The sequence below is a fragment of the Seriola lalandi genome, unplaced genomic scaffold (genome assembly GCF_002814215.2).
Source record: "Seriola lalandi dorsalis isolate HSWRI2012SDOR001 ecotype SW California unplaced genomic scaffold, Sedor1 jcf7180002054949, whole genome shotgun sequence".
NCBI classification, from domain to species: domain Eukaryota; kingdom Metazoa; phylum Chordata; class Actinopteri; order Carangiformes; family Carangidae; genus Seriola; species Seriola lalandi.
In genome coordinates, this window is record NW_019525500.1 from 2,643,848 (window position 1) to 2,666,934 (window position 23,087).

The 23,087-nt window shown below is 43.1% G+C and overlaps 1 protein-coding gene across 1 annotated transcript in view; it reads left to right on the plus strand.

The window, feature by feature from the left end:
• The window catches only part of hmcn1 (hemicentin 1), an 85,300-nt gene extending 62,373 nt beyond the window's left edge, over nucleotides 1-22,927 (plus strand). Inside the window, exons 49-107 of the mRNA XM_023394544.2 lie at nucleotides 3-194; nucleotides 317-490; nucleotides 576-689; nucleotides 968-1,113; nucleotides 1,278-1,428; nucleotides 1,725-1,922; nucleotides 2,007-2,120; nucleotides 2,230-2,417; nucleotides 2,600-2,696; nucleotides 2,790-2,951; nucleotides 3,100-3,213; nucleotides 3,304-3,506; nucleotides 4,353-4,434; nucleotides 4,552-4,683; nucleotides 4,886-5,035; nucleotides 5,167-5,326; nucleotides 5,450-5,574; nucleotides 5,726-5,909; nucleotides 6,415-6,512; nucleotides 6,612-6,890; nucleotides 7,020-7,216; nucleotides 7,420-7,501; nucleotides 7,733-7,869; nucleotides 7,957-8,098; nucleotides 8,224-8,368; nucleotides 8,488-8,615; nucleotides 8,708-8,864; nucleotides 9,087-9,208; nucleotides 9,382-9,546; nucleotides 9,969-10,076; nucleotides 10,571-10,708; nucleotides 10,790-10,924; nucleotides 11,085-11,354; nucleotides 11,768-11,958; nucleotides 12,188-12,401; nucleotides 12,553-12,687; nucleotides 12,783-12,973; nucleotides 13,079-13,160; nucleotides 13,401-13,670; nucleotides 13,785-13,955; nucleotides 14,063-14,233; nucleotides 14,577-14,747; nucleotides 14,918-15,088; nucleotides 15,279-15,449; nucleotides 15,846-16,016; nucleotides 16,109-16,255; nucleotides 16,402-16,539; nucleotides 16,721-16,842; nucleotides 16,992-17,229; nucleotides 17,420-17,482; nucleotides 17,641-17,760; nucleotides 17,867-18,001; nucleotides 18,110-18,223; nucleotides 18,491-18,616; nucleotides 18,762-18,890; nucleotides 20,103-20,471; nucleotides 20,653-20,772; nucleotides 20,879-21,005; nucleotides 21,723-22,927. Of these exons, the coding sequence (XP_023250312.1) occupies nucleotides 3-194; nucleotides 317-490; nucleotides 576-689; nucleotides 968-1,113; nucleotides 1,278-1,428; nucleotides 1,725-1,922; nucleotides 2,007-2,120; nucleotides 2,230-2,417; nucleotides 2,600-2,696; nucleotides 2,790-2,951; nucleotides 3,100-3,213; nucleotides 3,304-3,506; nucleotides 4,353-4,434; nucleotides 4,552-4,683; nucleotides 4,886-5,035; nucleotides 5,167-5,326; nucleotides 5,450-5,574; nucleotides 5,726-5,909; nucleotides 6,415-6,512; nucleotides 6,612-6,890; nucleotides 7,020-7,216; nucleotides 7,420-7,501; nucleotides 7,733-7,869; nucleotides 7,957-8,098; nucleotides 8,224-8,368; nucleotides 8,488-8,615; nucleotides 8,708-8,864; nucleotides 9,087-9,208; nucleotides 9,382-9,546; nucleotides 9,969-10,076; nucleotides 10,571-10,708; nucleotides 10,790-10,924; nucleotides 11,085-11,354; nucleotides 11,768-11,958; nucleotides 12,188-12,401; nucleotides 12,553-12,687; nucleotides 12,783-12,973; nucleotides 13,079-13,160; nucleotides 13,401-13,670; nucleotides 13,785-13,955; nucleotides 14,063-14,233; nucleotides 14,577-14,747; nucleotides 14,918-15,088; nucleotides 15,279-15,449; nucleotides 15,846-16,016; nucleotides 16,109-16,255; nucleotides 16,402-16,539; nucleotides 16,721-16,842; nucleotides 16,992-17,229; nucleotides 17,420-17,482; nucleotides 17,641-17,760; nucleotides 17,867-18,001; nucleotides 18,110-18,223; nucleotides 18,491-18,616; nucleotides 18,762-18,890; nucleotides 20,103-20,471; nucleotides 20,653-20,772; nucleotides 20,879-21,005; nucleotides 21,723-22,089 (9,413 nt within the window). The 3' untranslated portion in view covers nucleotides 22,090-22,927. The remainder of the gene's footprint in view (nucleotides 1-2; nucleotides 195-316; nucleotides 491-575; nucleotides 690-967; nucleotides 1,114-1,277; nucleotides 1,429-1,724; nucleotides 1,923-2,006; nucleotides 2,121-2,229; nucleotides 2,418-2,599; nucleotides 2,697-2,789; nucleotides 2,952-3,099; nucleotides 3,214-3,303; nucleotides 3,507-4,352; nucleotides 4,435-4,551; nucleotides 4,684-4,885; nucleotides 5,036-5,166; nucleotides 5,327-5,449; nucleotides 5,575-5,725; nucleotides 5,910-6,414; nucleotides 6,513-6,611; nucleotides 6,891-7,019; nucleotides 7,217-7,419; nucleotides 7,502-7,732; nucleotides 7,870-7,956; nucleotides 8,099-8,223; nucleotides 8,369-8,487; nucleotides 8,616-8,707; nucleotides 8,865-9,086; nucleotides 9,209-9,381; nucleotides 9,547-9,968; nucleotides 10,077-10,570; nucleotides 10,709-10,789; nucleotides 10,925-11,084; nucleotides 11,355-11,767; nucleotides 11,959-12,187; nucleotides 12,402-12,552; nucleotides 12,688-12,782; nucleotides 12,974-13,078; nucleotides 13,161-13,400; nucleotides 13,671-13,784; nucleotides 13,956-14,062; nucleotides 14,234-14,576; nucleotides 14,748-14,917; nucleotides 15,089-15,278; nucleotides 15,450-15,845; nucleotides 16,017-16,108; nucleotides 16,256-16,401; nucleotides 16,540-16,720; nucleotides 16,843-16,991; nucleotides 17,230-17,419; nucleotides 17,483-17,640; nucleotides 17,761-17,866; nucleotides 18,002-18,109; nucleotides 18,224-18,490; nucleotides 18,617-18,761; nucleotides 18,891-20,102; nucleotides 20,472-20,652; nucleotides 20,773-20,878; nucleotides 21,006-21,722) is intronic.
• The last annotated feature ends 160 nt before the right edge of the window (nucleotides 22,928-23,087 follow it).

A 23,087-nucleotide genomic window follows, 5' to 3' on the forward strand; every position in this document is an offset into this window, starting at 1 on the left:
AGGTAACCCTGTACCAGAGATTAAATGGCTGAAGGATGGACAGCTGCTAGTGCCTGACAGACGCCACCAGGTTTTGTCTCACGGCCGTTTCCTCCAAATTTCTGGTGCTCAAGTTGCAGACACTGGCAGATACAGCTGCCTGGCATCTAACAGTGCAGGAGATCGCAGCCGGCATTTCAACCTTAATGTCCTGGGTACAGAGACAACTCTTTAATCCTTTTAGAAATGTTTCACAAATGAGTCATACTATTTACATGGATTACAGTCAGAATTAAATTAATTTGATTGGTGTTTATTCCTGTTCTTTTCTTGCCAGTTTCTCCCACCATTGCTGGTTCGGGTCCTGATGGCTCTGCAGAGGAGGTGACAGTAACTTTGAGCAGTCCCACGTCTCTCGTGTGTGAAGTCCAGTCTTACCCTCCTGCTCTCATCACCTGGCTCAAAGACGGCACTCCGTTTGAGTCCAGCCGCAATGTCCGAGTGCTTCCAGGTTTGAGATCACATGTTCATAACGAAACAGTCGACATGAATAGAGTAGAATACAACAGTACTATATGACTTATATGGCTTCACAGGTGGGCGAACCCTGCAGATTCTTAATGCTAAAGAAGAGGATGCTGGGAGATATACCTGCGTGGCCACTAATGAGGCTGGGGAGACACTGAAGCACTATGAGGTCAAGGTTTATGGTGAGACGATTTGGTTGTAAGTTTTTCTCAGTATTTGTCTGCTGGAGTATTCCATATCTTTGAAACATGCTGTATCTGCCTTGGCCAGGGAAGGAAGTCACAGTACAGTTTATTTGGCAAATGCATAACCTATTGTTCCTGATTTTAAGTAATGGTCAATGATATAATTTAATCTGTTGATGAATTAGCTATAAATGCTCAAAAATGAATGCATATATATATATATATATATATATATATAACATACTTATAATTATTGAATGCTTTCTTCACTCCAGTTCCCCCACAGATCAATAAAAATGATATCCCAGGGGAGGGACTGGCCCCCAAAGAGGTCAAGATTAAGGTCAACAGCACATTGACCCTGGAGTGTGCAGCTGAGGCCTTTCCTACCCCAGCACTGCAGTGGTACAAGGATGGACAGGTAGATGTTCTGCCTCCTGTCTCTAATGTTTTGAAGTCCATCCGCTAATTAGTAGGACATTTTCTATTGTCTATATATAGTGAATAAAGAGGTAAATGTTTATATATTTAAAATAACCTTTAAAAGTTACTTGGATTCTCTCTGATGCCTCTTCTCCTCCACAGATCTTGCGGGCAGACAACCATGTGTCCATTACAGCCAACGGTCGTATTGTTCAGATTAAGCATGCCCAGGTGTCAGACACTGGGCGTTACACCTGCATAGCCACTAACATAGCTGGAGAGGATGAGAAGGACTTTGATGTAAATATACAAGGTGAACTGGGTTGACTGATGCAAATGTGTTAACTGAAACTATTTGTGCATTTCATGGGCTCAAAGAGTATTCCTGTGTTTTTGTGCTTTTGTATTGAAATATTAAAACTCCATATTGAAAATGGTTAATACCTGCAGAAATGACTAGTGCTCTTAAAATTTTTAATTCCATTGAATTTTAAAGTTTTGTGACTAAAAACACCATAAACTCGATTGTGTTTCCAACCACACTATGAAATAACATTTCCAGGAATGCTGAAAGAATGGTTTCCTTATTTTTCGTTTCCTCCTTTTTAGTACCACCTAATTTCAACAGGCCTGGTGGAGTTGGTGATACCACTTCTCCCCCAGGCTTTGGAGGGGATGTTCGGGATGTGATACTCAATAATCCCATCTCTCTGTACTGTGAGACCAATGCTGTCCCTCCTCCTACACTAACCTGGTACAAAGATGGACAACTACTGACCTCCAATGACAAAGTTCTTATCATGCCAGGTGAGACAGACAAAGAAAACAGAAAGAAAGAGAGGGAAAGACAGAGAATGTGTTCATACAAATTTTTACTGGTTTTATTCTCAGGTGGGCGAGTGTTACAGATTCCCAGGGCCCAGGCTGAAGATACAGGCAGATACACATGTGTGGCTGTCAATGAAGCAGGAGAAGACTCCATTCAGTATGATGTCAGAGTGTTATGTGAGTAAAAACACTTTTTGTGGTACAAGTATCAGTCAGTTGAACAGAGCTGGGGAAAAGTCTTTTTAAATAGAACAGTCTCTCACTGCACATTTCTGCGCTGCACCAGTGCCTCCGTCTATACGAGGAACAGACAGCGATTTACCTGATGAGGTCACAGTCCTGGTCAACAAAACTACCCAACTAGAGTGTCATGTGGATGGAAACCCAGCCCCCAAGATCACCTGGTTCAAGGACAACCGGCCAGTCAGCTCTGATGGTCTGCATAGAATCTTATCCAATGGGAGAACACTTCAGGTAACAACCAGGAAGGATTATATTATGATCTAATATATTAGAATGGATTGTTGACACTAGGTCCACCCCAATTTAATCTTTAATATTAGGGTGCTATGGTGTTGCTTTGTCTCTTACATGCATATCATGTACACTAGATCTGTATTCTTACTGAGTATGTATTTCTCCATCCTTCTTTCCAGGTGTCAGCTGCTCAGGTATCTGACACAGGGCGCTACGTGTGTGTGGCTGACAATGTGGCTGGGAGTGCAGAAAAATCCTTTAATCTCAATGTTCATGGTGAGTCGCATGGACATCCTGAACTGCCTTCCTTTTTTAAAATATGTGAAAAGATTCTGTATTATTTTGCTTTTTTGAATGTTTCTCTTTCAGTGCCTCCCACCATTATCGGCCTGAGTCCTGAGAATGTGACAGTGGTGGTGAACAACTTTGTGTCCCTCTCTTGTGAAGCTACTGGTTTCCCCCCTCCCACCTTGAGTTGGCTAAATGATAGGGGTCCCATTCAAGGCAACACCAATGCACTCATCATGCCAGGTACTGCATGCTTGGAGTAATCTACACCTGCATTTAAAAGGATAAACATTTAGCATAGTCATATTAGTCATATTGCAATAAAAGACTCAACAGGATATCCATAACTAAAGCCTAATTACAGCATCTGTGTGTCCAATTGTTCCTTCAGGTGGTCGTACACTACAGATTCTGAAAGCAAAAGTATCTGATGGAGGAAAGTACAGCTGTGTGGCCATGAACGCAGCTGGAGAGGCTTATAAACACATCTATCTCACAGTTTTTGGTCAGTCTAAATCTGCACTGTGTATAATGTTCACTGAGCGCTTCTTATTTTACTTCATAAACTGACGGTATACGTTTTTCTGTCTTCCAGTGCCTCCGAGTATCCGGGACAGTAGTGGGGACTCTCCTGTGGTGGTGAATGTGCTTGTAGGGAAATCAGTAACCCTGGAGTGTGAGTCCAACGCTGTACCTCCTCCCACCATCACCTGGTACAAGAATGGGAGGGTGGTGACAGAATCAGCCAACCTGCGCATCCTGGCAGAGGGGCAGATGCTGCAGATCAAAGGCTCGGAGGTGAGACATGAATGGATACCACATTGTTTGCTCCTTGTTTTCTGTCGTTTTTATTTTTCAGCGATCACATGTCAAGTCAAACAGCGTGGTCTTGTCTTTGTCACCTCAGCTATAGTAGCTACCACTTTTAAAAGTAAAACTAAATTGTCTTCCTGTAACTGCCTGCAGGCAAACACTTATATTGACTGACTATATTGTGATGGAAATCTCTGAACTGGCCGTGATGACAGAGGTTTCAGGAGCCTCAGATGGTGTCGTAAGCAGAAGCATTTAGTGAAGCTTGATTCAGTCAAGGAGAAGAGAGAAGAGCAGTACAAGTTAACACTGTGTAATGTCACCCCTGTTCCAAAGGAATCCTTCCTGGTGGCCTCATTTAACCCTATAACTATATCATACTTACTACATGTCCAAATAAGGTTATTCCTCATGGAGCCACATTACATTCTTACATGTGTGAAGATTCTATTGGGTACTTAATCTTTAACATTACCTCACTTCTGTCCTGTGTGTGAATCATGACCCTGAGGGGGGTGTTCTGGTTATGGGATGTAACGGCTATTCACCGGAGACTCCTAGACTGTCCTATATCTGAGGGTGTCATCTCAACCTAGGTTACTATGGTAACTGCCAATGGTGATTGGGCAGCTGGACACTATCAGCTATGCTACAAATAAACAATACACCAATAAGGGACATGTGTGTGACCTGTGGAGAAACATGCCCTAATATCAGCTAGAGACCTAAAGACCTAATAATAAAGTAAAAAAATTCCTTCTCATATATGATAGTAAATATCGTTCAATGTTTTTTTGTACACCTGCCTTACATGTTACCTCTGTTCTTCAGGTGTCTGACACAGGACAATATGTTTGCAAGGCCACCAATGTTGCTGGCCAGGTGGACAAGAACTTCCACCTGAATATTTATGGTAGCACATTCTAGATATTGATTTATTCAAAACTCAGAAAATTCATAAAACACATATTTAGAAACACCACGTTACACTTGAAATTTTTAAGAGAAATCTCTGTCTCTCATCCCTCAGTACCTCCCAGTATCGATGGCCCAGCAGAGGAGAGTGTGGTGGAAACCATCAGTAACCCAGTCACCTTTTCCTGTGATGCTACTGGTATCCCTCCTCCCAGCCTTACTTGGTTGAAGAATGGACGACCCATAGGTATGTCTGCATGATTTAAGTTTAAGAGAGGTCGACTGTAGGCTTTTCGTCAGTCACACACACCAGAAAAAACGGTTTTATAGTCTGATAATGGCCTCCTGGGAAAGGAGATTCATTATTTGTCTGTGATATAACCAGGTACAGTAGCTATGCCAATGTCATTTAATTTAATACTAAACATATGAACTTCATGTTTCTTTAGAGAATTCAGAGTCTCTGGAGATGCACATCTTCTCAGGGGGCAGCAAGCTTCAGATTGCACGGTCACAGCTCTCTGACAGTGGCACGTACATATGTTTGGCCTCCAACGTGGAGGGAAAAGCACGCAAGAGTTACCACCTCACCATACAAGGTAAATGCACGTGTTTAAGTCTCAACTCTTTTCTAGAAACTATCACTGTTACTATATCCAATTTATATGTAACTTGTGTGTTAACTTACCAGATAATCAATGTGCCACTAACACCAGTAATTCTCTCTTAGTCCCTCCCAGTATCTCTGGATCAGAGCTGCCCAGTGAGATGGGAGTTCTGCTAAATGAAAGCATCCAGCTGGTCTGTCGAGTCCAGGGAACCCCGACTCCAACCATCCAGTGGTTGAAGGATGGGGAAGTCATCAAAAATACAGGGAACAAAGGCCTCAGGTACAGTAAAATCCGCAATCAAAAAAACAAAAAACAAATGATGGACTTCACAGTAGGCCAATCCAGTGATAAGTGATGCTAATAATAATCATAAAGATAATGTGATGTTGTCTTTGTGTTCAGGATCAGTCCGGATGGCAGCTCACTCACTGTGATTGGAGCTCACACCACTGACGGTGGCAAGTACACCTGTGTGGCCAGCAACAATGCAGGAGAGGAGGACAGGATATTCAATCTAAATGTGTATGGTGGGTTTAATTGATAATATTATTATTATTACCTTTTTTCAAATACATATTACATGTGATGCACAATACGATCTACTTTAAACTCTCATTAATGATGGGAGGGTGAGTGCATGTTTCTGTCACAGACCACACTCTCCGTTTGTTTTCTTAGTGCCTCCTGTGATAGACGGCAACACTGAGACAGCTGAGGAGTTGACCACAGTTCTGGACAGTTCTGTCAACATCGAGTGTGTTGCTACAGGCTCTCCTCCTCCTCAACTCAACTGGCTGAGAAATGGCCTCCCCCTGCCGGTCTCCTCCCACATACGGCTCCTCTCTGCTGGACAGGTGCTCCGGTAGGTCAGTTGTAACACATGGTGATGCTTTAAAAACAACTTCTTGTGTTTCTTATGTATGGGAAATGGTGGTCAGACATTTTTATTTGAAATGATAATAATATGCATTGTATGGGTAAGACTATGATATTGAACTCTTAGTCATCCCTGCCGATCAGCCTCTCCATCATGATATCATTATTAAAATCGCGTCTTCATCTCTTACCCCAACCAAGGTTGCGAGAAACCTGCGTATCATATTTGATGATCAGCTTTCCTTCTCTGACCATGTTGCATCCATCTCCCGGTCATGCTGCTTTGCACTGTGCGACATAAGAAAAATCAGGCCTTACCTGACTCAGTACGCCACCCAACTCTCTGTCCAGCCCATGTTTATCTCCCACCTCGCATCCGCTGCTGCAATGCCCTCCTGACAACATGCCAAATAAATCGTATCTATATGGAGTTTACACCTTTTAGTACGAGTGAAGGATACTTATATGTTGTACCATTTTCTGTCTGTCAGGATTACACGAACCCAGGTTTCTGATGGTGGCACCTACACTTGCGTTGCATCAAACAGGGCAGGAGTGGACAATAGACATTATAACCTACAGGTGTATGGTGAGTATGAAAACATGACTTACTCGTAATGCAAATCACCAAACACCATTCTTCTGTGGCAATGAATGATAATCAATTATCTTTGATTACTGTCCTCAGTCCCTCCCGGTCTGGATGGAGCAGGGAGCACAGAGGATGTAACTGTAGTCAGAGGAAATTTAGTGTCTCTGTTGTGTATTGCCGATGGGACCCCGACCCCCACTGTGTCCTGGATCAAAGAGGGAGAGACTGTAGTTCCTGACTCTCACCTCAGGTTCCTCAACCTGAACACCACTGTACAGATCATCCAGGCCCAGGTCAATGACACAGGACGCTACACCTGTGTGGCTAACAACACTGCTGGTCAAGCAAGCCGCCACTTCAACGTGAAGGTGCTGGGTGAGTACAGTGCGGAAAGTAATACTGACTTCCTGACAATACTGAACAAGGCCCATTGTTGCTAATGTCTCAACTGTATTGCACAAATTTGCATGTTGTCATCTTACGAAATTCCATCTTCTTGTTCAGACCCTCCACGCATCAGGGGCTCAGGTGTACCTGAAGAAGTATCTGTAGTGGTTAATAATGTTCTGGAGCTTCAGTGTGAGGCCTCAGGTATCCCCACACCCTCTCTGACCTGGCTGAAGGATGGACGCCCACTCCCACAGACAGACAGTCTGCGCCTCCTCCGGGGAGGAGAAATGCTCCGTGTGGCCTCAGCACAGGTCAATGACCAGGGATTGTTACAGTGAAATCCCATTACTCATACGTTTTAATACACCTTTAATTTAATCACTTTTCCTTAAAACCTTTGAACCTTACATTGCATTACATACTGTACAGTACTATCTATGGTAATTTAAACAGCTTGTGTGTCCTTTCTTTTGTTCTTACATGTTTTCTTTCAATTTTTTACACTTGTACTCAGTTGGAGGACACTGGCAGATACAGCTGCTTAGCCAACAGTCCAGCAGGAGACGATGACAAGGAGTTCCAGGTTCGAGTGCACGGTGGGTAACATAGATGTATACCCACTGTGTGCACTGTACATAATGTGTTTAAAGCAAAGCAGAAAAGGAAGACTCAGTTATACTCTACATAGTTAACTAAATCTATTTCTACTAATAGGTTTTCTCTGTTATTCTTTATCGGAAAATAGAAAAAAATAAGATCTTCAAAATAAGACCTGGCTATAAAATCCATGTGCTAGCTCCTTTCTCTGTTTGGTTTTCGTGTAACAGTCCCTCCTAACATCGCGGGAGAGAGCACACCTCAGAATATATCAGTGCTGCAGAACAGACAGGTGACTCTGGAGTGCAAATCTGATGCTGTTCCACCTCCAACTCTGACCTGGCTCAAAGATGGCCAACCACTGCAGGTCAGAAACCAAACAAGGAACAACTATCCATAAAATGCATGACTTCTCCTGAGGTTTATTCACAAATAACTTTTTATCTTTCTGCAGGCTTCTGCCCGAGTGCGGATTCTGTCCACCGGCCGCTACTTACAGATCAACCTGGCTGAGCTTAGCGACAGAGCTCAGTATACCTGTGTGGCGAGTAACATCGCTGGCAAGACCACGCGGCAGTTTAACCTGGCTGTCAATGGTACAGTTACAGAGGATTTGTCTTTTTTCCAATTCCCTCAGTAAACAGTTACAGAGATGTATTGATCACAAAGGTACAAATGAATAAAATCCATGTGTCTTTCAATCTGTCACCTGTTCCTTCAGTGGCCCCAACTATCAAGGACGGCCCCCAGACAGTGTCAGTACACATCAACCAGCCATCAGTGCTCGAGTGTATCGTAAGTGGAGTCCCCCCGCCTCGTGTCACCTGGAGGAAACATGGTGCAATATTGGCAGGAAACAATCCCAGGTAAAGCCAAACGTCATACAGCAATGATGTTGTTGTCACTGATTGTATCTTAAACCACTATTACTATCATGATGTTATAACCGTTACATATACAATCCTGTCTGTATGAATGTGTACAGGTACACGTTTGCGGAGGATGGGTCTTTGCACATCCACTCTGCTCAGGTGACCGACACAGGCCGCTACCTGTGTATGGCAACAAATCAGGCCGGGACACAACGCAAGAGAGTAGATCTGCAGGTTTATGGTGGGTAGTAAATATGTGCAAACAGAATTATTTCCATCACCCACAAATACAGTCACCCAGTAATCCCATGATCGCTGCTTCTCATCTTTCAGTTCCTCCTTCTATCGCCGATGGTCGCACCAATGTAACGGTTACAGTCAACGTTCAGACCACCCTGTCCTGCGACGCCACTGGCATACCCAAACCCACTGTCAGCTGGAAGAAAAATGGTCGAGCCATCAATACTGACCAGAACCAGAATATGTACAGGTTGATCCAGGTTTTCTCTCTCTCTGTTTCCTTATTCAAGATCTTAAAAACTCAGCTCAAGCCAGGCTTCACAGAAAAGACAAATATCAAAATTTATAATCATTTTATGATTATACAGCAATAAACCAAATTAATCTCTAAATAGTTTGAGCACATAGAGGCAGGACTTTAAAGTGCATCTACTTCCAAATACTGACTTGACCTCTTTTTCATTTTTTCCAGATTACTATCATCAGGCTCCCTGGTAGTTATAGCTCCCACAGTTGAGGACACAGCAGTGTATGAGTGTGTGGTCTCTAATGAGGCAGGGGAACACTCCAGATCCATCAACCTCACTGTCCATGGTGAGTAATACAGCATTATTCAACAGCTTCATAATTCTGCTAATGATATGTTCATCATTGTCTGTTGTAAACATTTTTGGTTCACATTCACAGTTACTATTGCTGAAAACACAGACTTAAAACATTCTTATCCCCTTTGTTTCTGTCTCCTTTTCACTCTTATCTCTCCACAGTTCCTCCATCCATAGCAGACGAACCCACAGAATTAACTGTAACCAGACTGTCCCCGGTGGTTATCGCCTGTACTGCATCTGGTGTCCCTGAGCCCACGATACACTGGAGCAAGGATGGCATGAAGATTACCAAAGAGGGACGAGGATACAGCGTCCTGCCCTCAGGTCAGAATTGTGCAAATAATATCAAGTCAGGTTAATTAAAATGTGATTGTGGATAACTTGCCAGTGAGGACAGGGTAACTGTCATTAAACTGTTACCAGACATCCACATGTTTGTGCACAAACCTGAAAAGCAATGTACCCAAAATAAAAAGGTAACTGTTCTTCAACCCTTTTGATTACTATCATAAACCTGTTCTCCTTTGAAAGGTAACTAATAATTATTATAATTTCTTTTTTTTGTTTCTTTGTTTCTTTGCCTCACCTGTTTTTATGGCATAAAAAAAGGAAATATAAGGTAGTAGTACGTTTTTGTGTTGAACAAAAACACACCAGAAGTACAATACCAAAATGTCAAATGAGTGGGACCTTGTGATCAACATGAGGTAATTATGTTGATCAGGTCTTTGTTATTCTGTCCTCAGGTCCAGTAGAGATTACCTCAGCTGAGCTCAGTCATGCTGGACGCTACTCATGCACAGCGAAGAATGCTGCAGGCTCCACCCAACGCCATGTACAACTCACAGTGCAGGGTAAGAACAACTCAAGAGACGATACATCAAGTTCTGACCTTAATTGATTTTTTTTTACTGTAGATTGTATATAGCTCCTGAGACTTGGCCATGCAGGATTTTAAAATAGTCATTTGTGTACTGTGTCCGGGAAGGTTCCTGATTTTGTTCCTAATGGAGCTGTGGTGAAAGATCTAGAAATCTTCCTGAATCTTGAAGAAAATAGCCAAAGCTGGCAATTTGCCCAGGTCTGACATAGGAAACCGACTCTGGTAGCTTAGAAAAAGCTCCTTCATGTTCACATGGGAAAGGGAACTCATTACTTGCTTCACCACTGAACATCATTAATGATTTTCCACATGATGAGACAGAAATAAGTGCCAAAGCATTTATTTCATCTGTGATTATATGTATGAATTTTATGCTCCAACTGCTGTCTAAAATCTGCTTTCATTTTCAGTTATTTATATTTTTCATCATTCTGAACATCAGCCTTTTCCTTTTTGCCTCCTCAGAGCTTCCAGTGATCCAGTCCCACCCGCCCAACTTGGACGTTATCCTCAATAACCCCATCACTCTGCCCTGCAGGGCCACAGGCTCACCGAGGCCCACCATCACCTGGCAGAAGGAGGGCATCAACATACCCACCACAGGTAATTCATCCTGTCTGTGTGTGTCAATAATTAGACTGTAAGCAGTTAGTCATAACATCATTTTCTTTTGCTCTATACCAGGTGGAAGTTTCACTGTGCTGCCTAATGGAAGTCTGCAGATCTCCAAGGCTTCTGTTTCAGACTCTGGTACATACATATGTGTGGCTCAAAACCCGGCTGGCACTGCACTAGGGAAGACCAAGCTCAAAGTACAAGGTAGGTCACACACAAAGTAACGGTAATCAGACTAAATAGTTGTCAAGATAAAAAAAGTGTTAAGTATTAGTCAGTCTTACAATGATGCTGATTCTTTCTCTTGCTAATAATGCCATGTACTGACAGCATGTGATATTTCTGTTTGCACTGTGTCCTGCAGTGCCTCCCGTGATCAGTTCAGAGAATCAAAAGTACCTGGCACCAGTGGACTCCTCTGTGACGCTGCAGTGCCAGGCTGACGGCTCCCCTCCTCCCTCTGTCACATGGCATAAAGACGGGCAGCCGCTGAAGGAATCTGTGCGGCAGCGGGTTCTGAGTTCAGGCTCCCTGCAGATCGCCTTCATCCAACCCAGTGATACTGGACGATACACATGTACTGCTGCCAACGCAGCGGGAACTGTAAACCTTGAAATGAGCCTTACTGTACAAAGTAAGTTTTAGTCAATTCACTGTAAACCACATAACTGAAGACAACATACGACTATATGTTTGTGGTGTTTGTTTATGTTGTTCATCTGTGGTGATTCTGTTGTTGTATGACTTTGTTGTTACACCTTGATATCTTTTTTTATCTCAAAACCACAAAGATGATGTTGTTTCATGTCCCTACCTGCTGCTTTGACTACATTTGCATTTAGCACTTCACTAGCAATACGGTCTGTTACTCCAGGGAAGCTTGAAAACCAATGCCTCCATTTGTGCCGTAAAGCGATCCAGCTGATTTGCCATAAAATCAGACCCGCTGGCTCAAAATGTAAAACGTAGCGCACAGGGCATTAGAGGCCACCAATATCTTTTTTAGAAATAATGTGATAATTAAAAATGAACCCCTTATTTTTGCAGTCCCTCCCTCCATTCGTGGTGGAGAGCAGGAGGTAGCAGTGGTAGAAAACAGTCAGGCCCAGCTGGTGTGTGTGGTGGAGGGGGTCCCACATCCCAGCCTGTCCTGGGAGAAGGATGGTAATCCTGTCAGTGAAAGCACAGGGGAGTACACTATCCTGCCCTCTGGAGAGCTGGTTATAGACATTGCTCAGGTAAGAGAAACAAAGAGCAACAAGTTATCTTCCTGCAGACTACTAGGAAGTGACATTGACTTGTATTAAATTTAGATCTGCTCATCTTATTGCAGGTAATGTAATTAATAATTGATTATTCAATGCATGTTATTATGTAACAAGTACTACGCCTGTCTTGTGCCAAAAAGATGTATTTAAAAAAAACTTTCTGCATGTTCTGTCTCTCCTGATCTCTCCTCTGCACCAGCCTGATGATGCAGGCAGTTACACCTGTATTGCCACTAATGCAGTCGGGCAGGACAGTCAAACAGTAACTCTGTCAGTTCATACCCACCCTGTCTTCACTGAGCTGCTCGCAGATGTGGCCCTCAACAAAGGAGAACGCCTCCTGCTGACCTGTGGGGTCAGTGGCATCCCGCCACCAAGGATCACATGGGCCCTCAACAACAATATTATCCCAGGTGAGGAAACATCTCCACTCGTTAGGCGAATGTTTTATAATTGCTCAGAAATAAAAAGTCCCCCAAAATCCATTTTTATGTAGCTGTGTTTCATACATTTTAACTGTGTTTTTCTCATATTGTCTTTTACTGCGTTTTGTGAATGCTGTAGTTCACTACGATCATATGAACGGCCGCAGTGAACTGGTGATAGAGAAAGTGAGTAAAGAAGATTCTGGCACTTACACCTGCGTGGCAGAAAACAGTGTAGGAACCATCAAGTCACTGGGCTTTGTATATGTGAAAGGTAAAACCACGCTCCCATGACACTTGTTTAGCTCACAATTTGACCACATAATGTCAAGGCAAACTTTTATGATTTATTTTTCTGTCTGCCTTCAGAGCCTCCAATCATTGATGGGGATCTTCACTCCAACCGGATTGAACCTCTGGGAGGCAATGCCATCCTGAACTGTGAGGTTCGCGGTGACCCCCTGCCCACCATCCAGTGGAGCAAAAATGGAATAAACATCCAGATCAGCAACCGAATCCGTCAGCTGGACAATGGCTCTCTGGCAATCTATGGCACAGTGGTAGGAAAACATGTTGAGACTGAGACCCTTTATGTATATTTCTATATTATATTTTTCCTAATTATGATAATGAACTGTATTTATTTTTTATTCCATTTTATACAGAGTGAAGATGCAGGCAACTACATGTGTGTGGCAACTAATGACGCTGGGGTGGTGGAAAGAAGTGTCACACTTACTTTGCAGAGTGAGTGTCTGTCTGCTCTGTGTCAGTCCTATTTAGTATCAAGTCTGGCATTTCTAGATGAAAAGAATGTGAAAGTTATTACAACCTAAAAGAGTTCTCCAGTGATTTAATAATGCTCTTTAAAAAATGTAGTGACATAATCAGGTGTTATTTTTACCCCTTGACTGGTATATTGATTTTGACATGTGAATTAAGTAGAATTAAATGTAAGATCACATGGTACCACCCCTCTGCTTCCAGGAGCACCCACCATCATTGTGGAGCCAGCTGAGACAGTGGTGGACGCTGGCACCACAGTTGTGCTCAACTGCCAGGCAGAGGGTGAGCCTACACCCATGATAGAGTGGTCCCGCCAGGGGCGCGCACTGCTGGGCATCAACCGCTTCTCCACCCTGTCCAACGGTACCCTCAGGATCAGCAGTGCCCAGAAGGAGGACACGGCCGAATATGAATGTGTGGCGAGAAACCTACTTGGATCTGTACTGGTCAGGGTCACTCTAACTATACGAGGTGAGCTGTACATTATGGGTCTTTTTCAAGAAGAAAGTACAAGGAAACAAATCGCCCAGACTGACCAAATGGCAAATGATACCTCGTGCTAATGTGGATTTATTTGTTTTTCAGTACATGGGGGCTACTCAGAGTGGGCAGAGTGGGGTCCTTGCAGTGTGTCCTGTGGTGTCGGGGCTCAGAAGAGAGTGAGGCGGTGTAATAATCCTCTACCTGCCAATGGAGGGCGTCACTGTGCAGGACTAAACACAGAAACACGCAGCTGTCAGGGAAAACCTTGTCCAGGTGAGAATGATTTTAAGAATTAGAGGGAGAATAATTCAACCTGTTCTTTCAGACTGTGTGCTAATGGTGTGTGCTGTACTGAAACCTGTAACTGTGTCCTTCTTCAGTGGATGGTAACTGGTCAGAGTGGTCTCTGTGGGAGGAGTGTTCCCGTACCTGTGGTCAGGGCAACAGAACCAGGATCCGGACCTGCAGTAACCCTCCAGCTCAGCATGGAGGCAGGACATGTGAGGGGAAGGCAGTGGAAGTCATCATGTGCAGTGTCAGACCCTGTCCAGGTGAGCAAACACATACATTTTCTAGAAAGAAATATGTGGTACGTGGAGCTATGACTGACAGGAATGTGTGTCTCATCTCACACGCATGTCCCATTCAAAGTTAATCTAAAAATTTTGTATAAAATCACACTTTTCTCAACTACCAAATACTAAAGACTTGACTTAACTAGAATTGAAAAAATAGGGTACTACCTACCTATAATATTTTACACAACTACCAGAAACAAGCTTTATTCCAGATTTAATTTGCCTTGATTCTCAATAAATAAGCTTCCATGATGCAGGACCTACATTTGTGACTGTTGGCCTGTATGAATTGACTCTTTTTTCTATACTCCTGCAGTGGCAGGTAACTGGGGGTCTTGGCTACCTTGGAGCCCATGCAGTGAAACCTGTGGTAAGGGTATGCAGTCCAGAATCAGGCTGTGCAACAACCCTCCTCCAGCCTTTGATGGACCGCAGTGTGAGGGCACAGACACCCAAACACAAGTGTGCAAGGAGAGGCCTTGTCCTGGTGAGGGGGTTAGGGATTGTACTTCATTCTAACATCTCACTGAAAAAGATTTTAGTCTATATCTATATGTCTATTCCCCAGTTGATGTAAGTTTCAGTGCTAAAATCAGGTCTTTAATATTAAGGATAGGTGACTGATCATCCTGTTTCTTCTTTTCTTTTGTCCTCCAGTGGATGGGAAGTGGTCATCCTGGGTGAGCTGGGGAGCCTGCAGTGTTTCCTGTGGAGGCGGGACCAGACAGAGGACACGTCTCTGTGCCAGCCCTGCCCCTCAGCATGGTGGCAGGCAGTGTGAGGGCAACGATGTACATATTGACTTCTGTAACAGTGAGCCATGCCCTAGTGAGTCATCTTAACTTTTACTTGCCCTTAGATTGACAAATGCAGCACATTTTACTCGACAGAAAAACATGTTTTTTTTACTATATCTGTATATCTATTTGTAAAAATGTCTGCCTAGTTTCATGGTTTCAGGTCATATGCATATGACTTTTAGCTTTTCTCTTTTCTGTTCTGCCCTACTTTCTGTCAGTCAGCGGTAACTGGGGTCCATGGAGTAGCTGGGGCAGCTGTAGCAAGACATGTAACGGAGGTCAGATGAGACGCTACAGGACATGTGACAACCCCAGACCTGCTAATGGTGGGAGGGCATGTGCAGGTGCAGATACACAGATACAGAGGTGCAGCACAGCAAACTGCCCTGGTGAGTCAGCTTGTTTACAATTGTGCTGTGGTCAGGGGTCAACAAAGCTCAGGGTGTAGATGCCTACAAAGCTCTTGAAGTGAAAAAAGTGAAATTATATCTAAGTGCACTTCAAATAAGTACAACTAACTGGTTTTTGCATTTCACGCTGTGTTCATTAAGTGTTGAGAAAGATATCTGTGACAAAAAAGGGAAAAACAAATTTAGAGATAGATAGATGACAATGACTGACTTTTTTTCTTTGTTCCAGCATATGGGAAACATGTGGAATGTGTCTTTAGTCAAGAAAACCTCAGTTGTTCAAACTGTATTTCATCATTTTTAATGCACTGCTGCGTGATTTGTGTATGTATACTTACTTACTTACTTGTATATTTCACGGGTGTACCATTGCAGTTGATGGTAACTGGGGTTCATGGCAGCCATGGGGGGAATGCTCTGCTTCCTGTGGAGGTGGGGAGAGAACACGTGTCCGACTCTGTAACAGCCCGTCTCCTAGTAACGGGGGCCGTTCATGTCCAGGAGACTCCTCACAGCTCTCCAGGTGTAACAATCAGGCCTGCCCAGGTAAGCCGGTTCTTCAAAAAATAATGTATGTGTGGTTGGTTCTGTATACACTTGAAGCATTTACACTTAATGATATCATCTCTCTTTGTCAGGTGGGCCCCAGAAGGCACGAGGTACCATCATAGGGAACATTAATGATATAGAATTTGGCATCGCCATCCTCAATGGCACCGTCACAGACAGCAAGTCTGGTGGCAGAATCATCAAGGCCACAATTTCTAACATTCCACGGGTATTAGGTCAGTTTCCTTTCGTGCTTTTAGACATGATTTAGATGTGATTCCTACCTCCACCGAACTAGTGCATCTAGTTCAAGTTCTCTTAATCGTTCTATAAACTCTTATAGTAAGTGAAACGCCACCTTCTCCTGCCTTTTCTATTCAAGGTCCTGCAATGAGAAAGCTCATCTCCATCCTGAATCCTGTTTACTGGACAACAGCACAGGAAGTAGGAGAGGCTGTCAATGGCTACACGCTAACAGGAGGCGTCTTCAGGCGAGACACACAGGTGGAGTTCGCCACAGGTAAAAATGGACTGACTGGGTGTGTCTGTGCTTATTACACTCAGAGTGCGTCTAGTCTGTTGCCTGTTAGCTGCCTTTGGAATCGTGAAGTATTTGTCCAATGGCTGACTGATGATGTTGATGTTTAGTGTTTGTAGGTTGAAGTATGACACACATCTGTGCTGTTTCTGGATGTTACCAGGTGAGATCCTGAGGATGACCCACATTGCCAGAGGCCTGGACTCAGATGGAGCGTTGTTATTGGACATCGTAGTGAATGGACACATCTTACAGTTGCCCTCACATGCTGACATTAGCATCAAGGTACAGAAATAAGCAATATGTTTTTACGTATGTTAGTAAAACAAGACAAAAACTTTGGCATATTTTAACCAATATACTGTAAACTGTAATATACTGGAATTATACAAAGTTCCTTCACGGCTGCCTCACATGTACTGTGTTCATTGCAGGACTACACAGAAGACTACATCCAGACGGGCCCAGGGCAGCTGTACGCTCAGTCCACTCGCATGTTCAGTATCGATAGGCAGAGTGTGCCCTACTCTTGGAATCACACCATCTCCTATGACCCGTCCAAGGGCAAGATGCCCTACCTGGTGGAGATGCTGCAGGCCACAGCCATCGGTTCTCACTACCACCCCCTGGAGGAGGTGTTGGAGTTCAGCATCCAAGCCAGTATCACCAAGGGTGAGGACACTGCTCTCTGAGGGGACTGACTGTGGGAATAATATTTTAACTGTTGGTGAGAGATGGACTGATATGGGCTAAAATATTACATTCTGTATTTTTCCTTTTGTTTTTTTGCTAGTCAGACAGTTATTCTTTTGTAAATGTAATGTAATGTAAATATAATGATAAAATGTTCACATGATTCCAGGTGAACGCAGTAACCAGTGTCCTCAGGGATTCACTTTGGTGTCTGCCGGGCCCTACTGTGCAGGTAGTGTCTTTTGAAACGTCTTATGCCATTCCTATTCAATAAGAATCAGTTAAACAATAATGTATTCAGTACAGTTAAAAATCTATTTATTTTCTCATTGTATGATCAAACCTGTTCTTATTATTACAATGTTCTTTTTTATGTATCATGTGCTGCAGATGAGAATGAGTGTGAGGTTGGGAACCCCTGTTCTCATGCCTGCCACAATGCCATGGGCACCTACTACTGCTCCTGTCCCCGGGGCCTCACAATCTCAGCTGATGGCAGGACCTGTCAGGGTACACAACAAACGCATACATACTGTACCTAGATTAAATGTACGGCTTATTATTAAAACAGCAATAGGTCATTGTCTAATTAATCTTCTGCTCTCCGCTCTCTCAGATATTGATGAGTGTTCTCTGGGTGGCAACATGTGCCATGATGGACAGGACTGTGAGAATACTATTGGTTCTTATCGATGTGTCATGCGTTGTGGGCGTGGTTTCAGGAGAACAGCTGACGGCCTCAGCTGCACAGGTACATTAACGAGCTTTATTTGTCAACTAAGTATTTTTTAATTGATTTGTGTTTCCAATTTCTTCAAATTTCTTAAAGCTGATGTGCAATGTGTTCTCTGTTGCTCAGATGTGAACGAATGTCAGGAGTCCAATCCATGCAATCAACACTGTCTTAACACCATTGGTAGTTATCGCTGTGCCTGCGAGCCAGGATTTCAACTCAGGAATCGACGCTGTATAGGTGAGACCCATACTCCTCTCCAAGGAATTCTCCACCTGTAATTTTCAACATTAACGTTACATCTGGAACCACAAACATCACATATATTCTATCCAAAACAAGTATGCACTCCAACTGGATGTTCAACCTCAAAAATCAAATCGTTTGTATTATAGTGTTTTAAACCTGAACCTGCCCTCTTCTCAAAACTTTTCTGGGAAGAAATAATTCTAATTATACTTTTGATCCTTTGATTACACCACTTCTCTTTCTCTCTTTTCACCTCAGATATAAACGAGTGCAGACAGAGGGTTTGTCGTTCAGATCAACAGTGTAAAAACACACGGGGTGGTTACACCTGTATTGACCTGTGCCCAAATGGTATGACCAAAGGTGCCAACGGGACGTGTGTAGGTGAGTGTCCAGCCACAATTACCTTAGTAAGCAGGAGAGAATCAGCTGATGAAAAAATTTAAAACAGTACAAACTGAGAGATGTCAGTTTTGCACGCTGAGTTACAAAAGCTGGATTTATAGTCGAGCTTTGGTCTGTGTTGTAGACATTGATGAGTGCAGAGATGGCACCCATCAGTGCAGATACAACCAGATCTGTGAGAATACCAGAGGCAGCTACCACTGCACTTGTCCACGTGGCTACAGATCTCAGGGAGTTGGACGGCCATGTGTCGGTATGTACATCCTTCATGTCTTCTTTACACCATCACCACTTCATTAGGAACAGAAGTTAAACACAAAAACAATAATTTATGACATATAAAGGGCTTCTTTAGTATTGATTAGGCAGGTGATGTTTACACAGTCTAATGTATAATTCTTTTTAGTTGAGGATATTTATCAAAGCATATGTCAAGCAGTTTGAAACATTGCTGCCTTGCACTTTCCATCAGCCCTCTTGCTTCTCTTTGTGTGGGTGACTCACTCCTGTTGAAAGTCTAAAATAACTCTGCTGTCATCTGCAGTGTAGTTCAGGCACTATATCCTGACGCTTGCTTGCTTACATTTTTAAAATGTTGCAATGGAAACTGCTTACTAACCCCTAACATTAAATGCAAATACCTTTTTTATTGCAGAGATCTAATGCATGGTGTTATGCTGTCCAAAAGGTCTAAGTTGAGTCTAAGTCTCCTTGTCTGCACTGTCAGAATAGAGTAAGAAAAAGGGTGAGAAAGCACTACATGAAGGGAAACTGAAAATAAATGGTTCCTCGTTTGACGCAGTGAACATAAAAAGACCAGCACCATCACCTAACAGTTGTCTGTCACTTTTTCCTTTCACTCTCTTCCAATTCAGATTTTTCAAACCGTTACCTTTATGTTTGAATCTGGCTATTTCCTGGTGTTGCTTTGTATTGGTGTATATTCCCTGTTCCCCCTGTGTCATCATTAACCCTGGACGTTGATGTCTGTTTTTGTCAAATACTGTTTATAAGTATCTGCCATGAACTGAGTTTTGTACCTGATATCACATACAATCTGATATCATGTCTTCAGATAAATTGTGAACTAGATCTGAAGTTATTTCCTTCACACCAGCGCTTATATTTGATATGGGAGGAGATAATATCAGTCTCTCATTCAAATTAAACAAATATTATAGTCTCAGTGTTATAGTCTCAATACATTTCTGTCTTAGAGACATGAAAATGTATTGTTGTGCAGTGGGGTAATTAACATATCCCCTTTCTCCCCCCCTCATCCTCATCTTTCTCCTCTATTTTCATGGCCTGCACCACCTCATTTGCTCTTTTCATATCCCTTCCTATGATCCCCTTTTTTTCTCCTGCATTGTTTTTGTACCTTTTTCTCCTCCCCCCCCTCTTTTCTATCACTCTGTCCCCTCTGTCTTTTCCTGGTGCTGGTGTTTCTTTGTGCTGGGGGCAGACATAAATGAGTGTGAGCGGCTTCCTCAGCCCTGTGCCCACCAATGCATCAACACGCCTGGCAGCTTCAAGTGCACCTGCCCACCGGGGCGCCAACTGCTGGGTGATGGCAAATCCTGCGCTGGTCTGGAGCGTCTGCCCAGCTATGAAAGTTTGTCATACGGCTACCGCACATCTCAGTCCTCTCCTGAGCGCAACTCCTACCAACAACTGTACCACAACTTGGCCTCTCAGAGCTACCACTCCTACACAGCCGCCACAAGGGGGCGCTACAGGAGCCGTAGCCGCAGAGAGACTCGCACACATTCCTCTCAGCAAGGCTTCCTCCCTTGTCAGCAAGGGTTTGAGTCCAGGGGTGGTCGCTGTTTAGGTAACTATGGAGGACAGGCAGGGTTGAGATGAGGGAGAGGATGAAACTTTCTCATTGTGTTACTGCTGCTCAAGGATTTTACTGTAAATATGGACTGTAAGCTTGAAATATGTTTTAATACATAATTTATATCTGCATCATTCTGTGTGTGTGTGTGTGTGTGTCCGTGTGACGCCAACAGACATCAATGAGTGTGAGGTGAGGGATGCCTGTCAGCATGAGTGTATGAACACACCAGGGAGCCACAGGTGTCTCTGTCCTGCTGGTTACCGCCTCATGACCAATGGCAAAACCTGTCAAGGTGAGAACCACCATCTACTCCCTGGATCTGTCACCATCATTGTGTGACCGGTTTCATATTGTACCACAGCAGTGCCTTTGTGATAAGCTGTTTGTTGTATCTGCAGATATAGACGAGTGTCTGGAGCAGAACATCCAGTGTGGAGCGAACCGAATGTGCTTCAACATGAGAGGAAATTACCAATGTATTGACACACCCTGTCCATCAAACTACCAGAGAGATCCAGCCACAGGGTAAAGCTCCACAGAAATACATCTACCACTCAATTAGGATTAACCCATTAATGAGCTCAAGAGGGACCACAAATTAAAATAATGTTCAGTCTTAGGGACTCAGTTATGGAGCAGTTTGTATTTTTGGATCATTTTAAACTACAGGATTAATTCTGGCCAGCTCCCTAGCAGAATTGAGAATGGTGATCGTTGGGACTGTGTTTTCTGTAATACAGTAGTTTCAGTGAAGGCAAATACACAACCATGTCTGTGGTTCACCTGCAGTAACTGAGACTTTGTTTCTACAAATATGCATTCCTGCTGAATTTTGAAAATGTCACATTTTCAATGCTGCTACCAGCACTAACGTGATATAGCTGACCTCATCTTAAAATAAAACTAACTTCATCTTAAAATAAAAAATAATGCTTGTCCGTCTTTGGCTATGTGGGGAAAATGGGTTTTTTTTTTGTTGTTGTTTTTCGTGTTTTTTTTTTAAGATGGATTTTGTTGAACTGGCCCTTTAAACAGCATGGGTCATTTGAATTGTCATCATGCAGTATTTGTACATGATGACTATGCCAAAGCATAAATGTTTTTGAAGATTTTGAATAATTAAATAATAGGAAAAATAATTTTTGGTTTGTTTAATTTGGTCAAAGTAAATCTTGTATATGTGGAACTACTTCGTTTCCTACCTTGCCCCACCATATTCAACTAAAATTCACTTTGTTGTAGGTTCTGCCTGAAGAACTGCCCACCAAATGACCTGGAGTGTACACTGAGCCCTTATGCCCTGGAGTACAAGCTGCTGTCTCTTCCCTTTGGCATCGCAGCCAATCAGGACCTCATCAGGCTGGTGGCCTACACACAGGACGGAGTGATGCACCCAAGAACCACTTTCCTGGTGGTGGATGAGGACGTCATGTTACCTTTTGCCCTGCGAGACGAGAACCTGAAGGGTGTGCTGTTCACCACACGGGCACTACGAGAGCCCCACACATACCGTATGAAGGTCCGAGCCCTCTCCTACAGCGAAGACGGAGGCATTGAGTACCAGACGACCTTCATCGTCTATATCGCCGTCTCTGCCTACCCCTACTGAGAGCACTTTAAATGATGTAAGAAGAAGGTGCGGTGATGAAGCGCATCCTCCGCATGCAGCACCACTGAGAGAGCGGCGTGGTGTGAGTGAGTGGGTGTGGTTGTGGAAAAGTGGCCACATCAGTAAACAGACTGCAAAAAGACTTATTCTGAGTGTGTGAGAGGCCAGTGAGTGCCTACAGCCCTGAAGACATAAGGAAGTAGAATATAAAACAAGCCACTGGAGGTTAACAGGAGGCTTGGATGAAACTGGCTATTAATTGGCTCTAATCCTTGTAAACCTCACTTCAGTCTGTCAGGACTGTTTGTTCATATATTTGATATTTTGTCCCATTCAGAGTTATTTATAAGATCAACAAGATTTTGCTCCTCAAAGCCAAAATGTCCACGACTGGCTCAGAGTGAAGGCTTCAACCCTGCCTAGGAAATGCTAGTCACTTATTTCCATCTACCTATTATTAACTTATTGGGAAGTGCTTGAACATGAAAAATGGGCAGTTCCCACTTTGTATAGCCCTCGTATAATCAGTCACCTAAGTGGAGTTGTGACTGGTCAGATATGGTGCTCATTGTGGCGATAGAGAACTTGACTGTCATGTATTCTACATCCTCAGGTAGCGGCCCATTATACATACAAGTGCATCAGACAAAAACCCTTTCAATCATTACACTGATTACATCATGAGTGTGCCATAATGCTCCATCCAATAGTTGATACCAAGATGTATTTTATTTTTATGACTTGTACATATGTTTTTTTTTTCTCATAATGTATTGCCATACTGTACTTATTCTATCCATTTTGTAATAAAAAATTAATAAATGAATATACACTGAAATTAGGTGGAATATATGTCTGCAGCACTACAGCATAAAACAGCCCTGATCCTTATTAAGATGACTTTATCAAACTTCTAGTTACACTTACAAATGACCTAAAGATCCAATTTAGTTATACGAAAGTTCTTTAATTTTTTTCTGTTAATTTTTTTCTGCAGC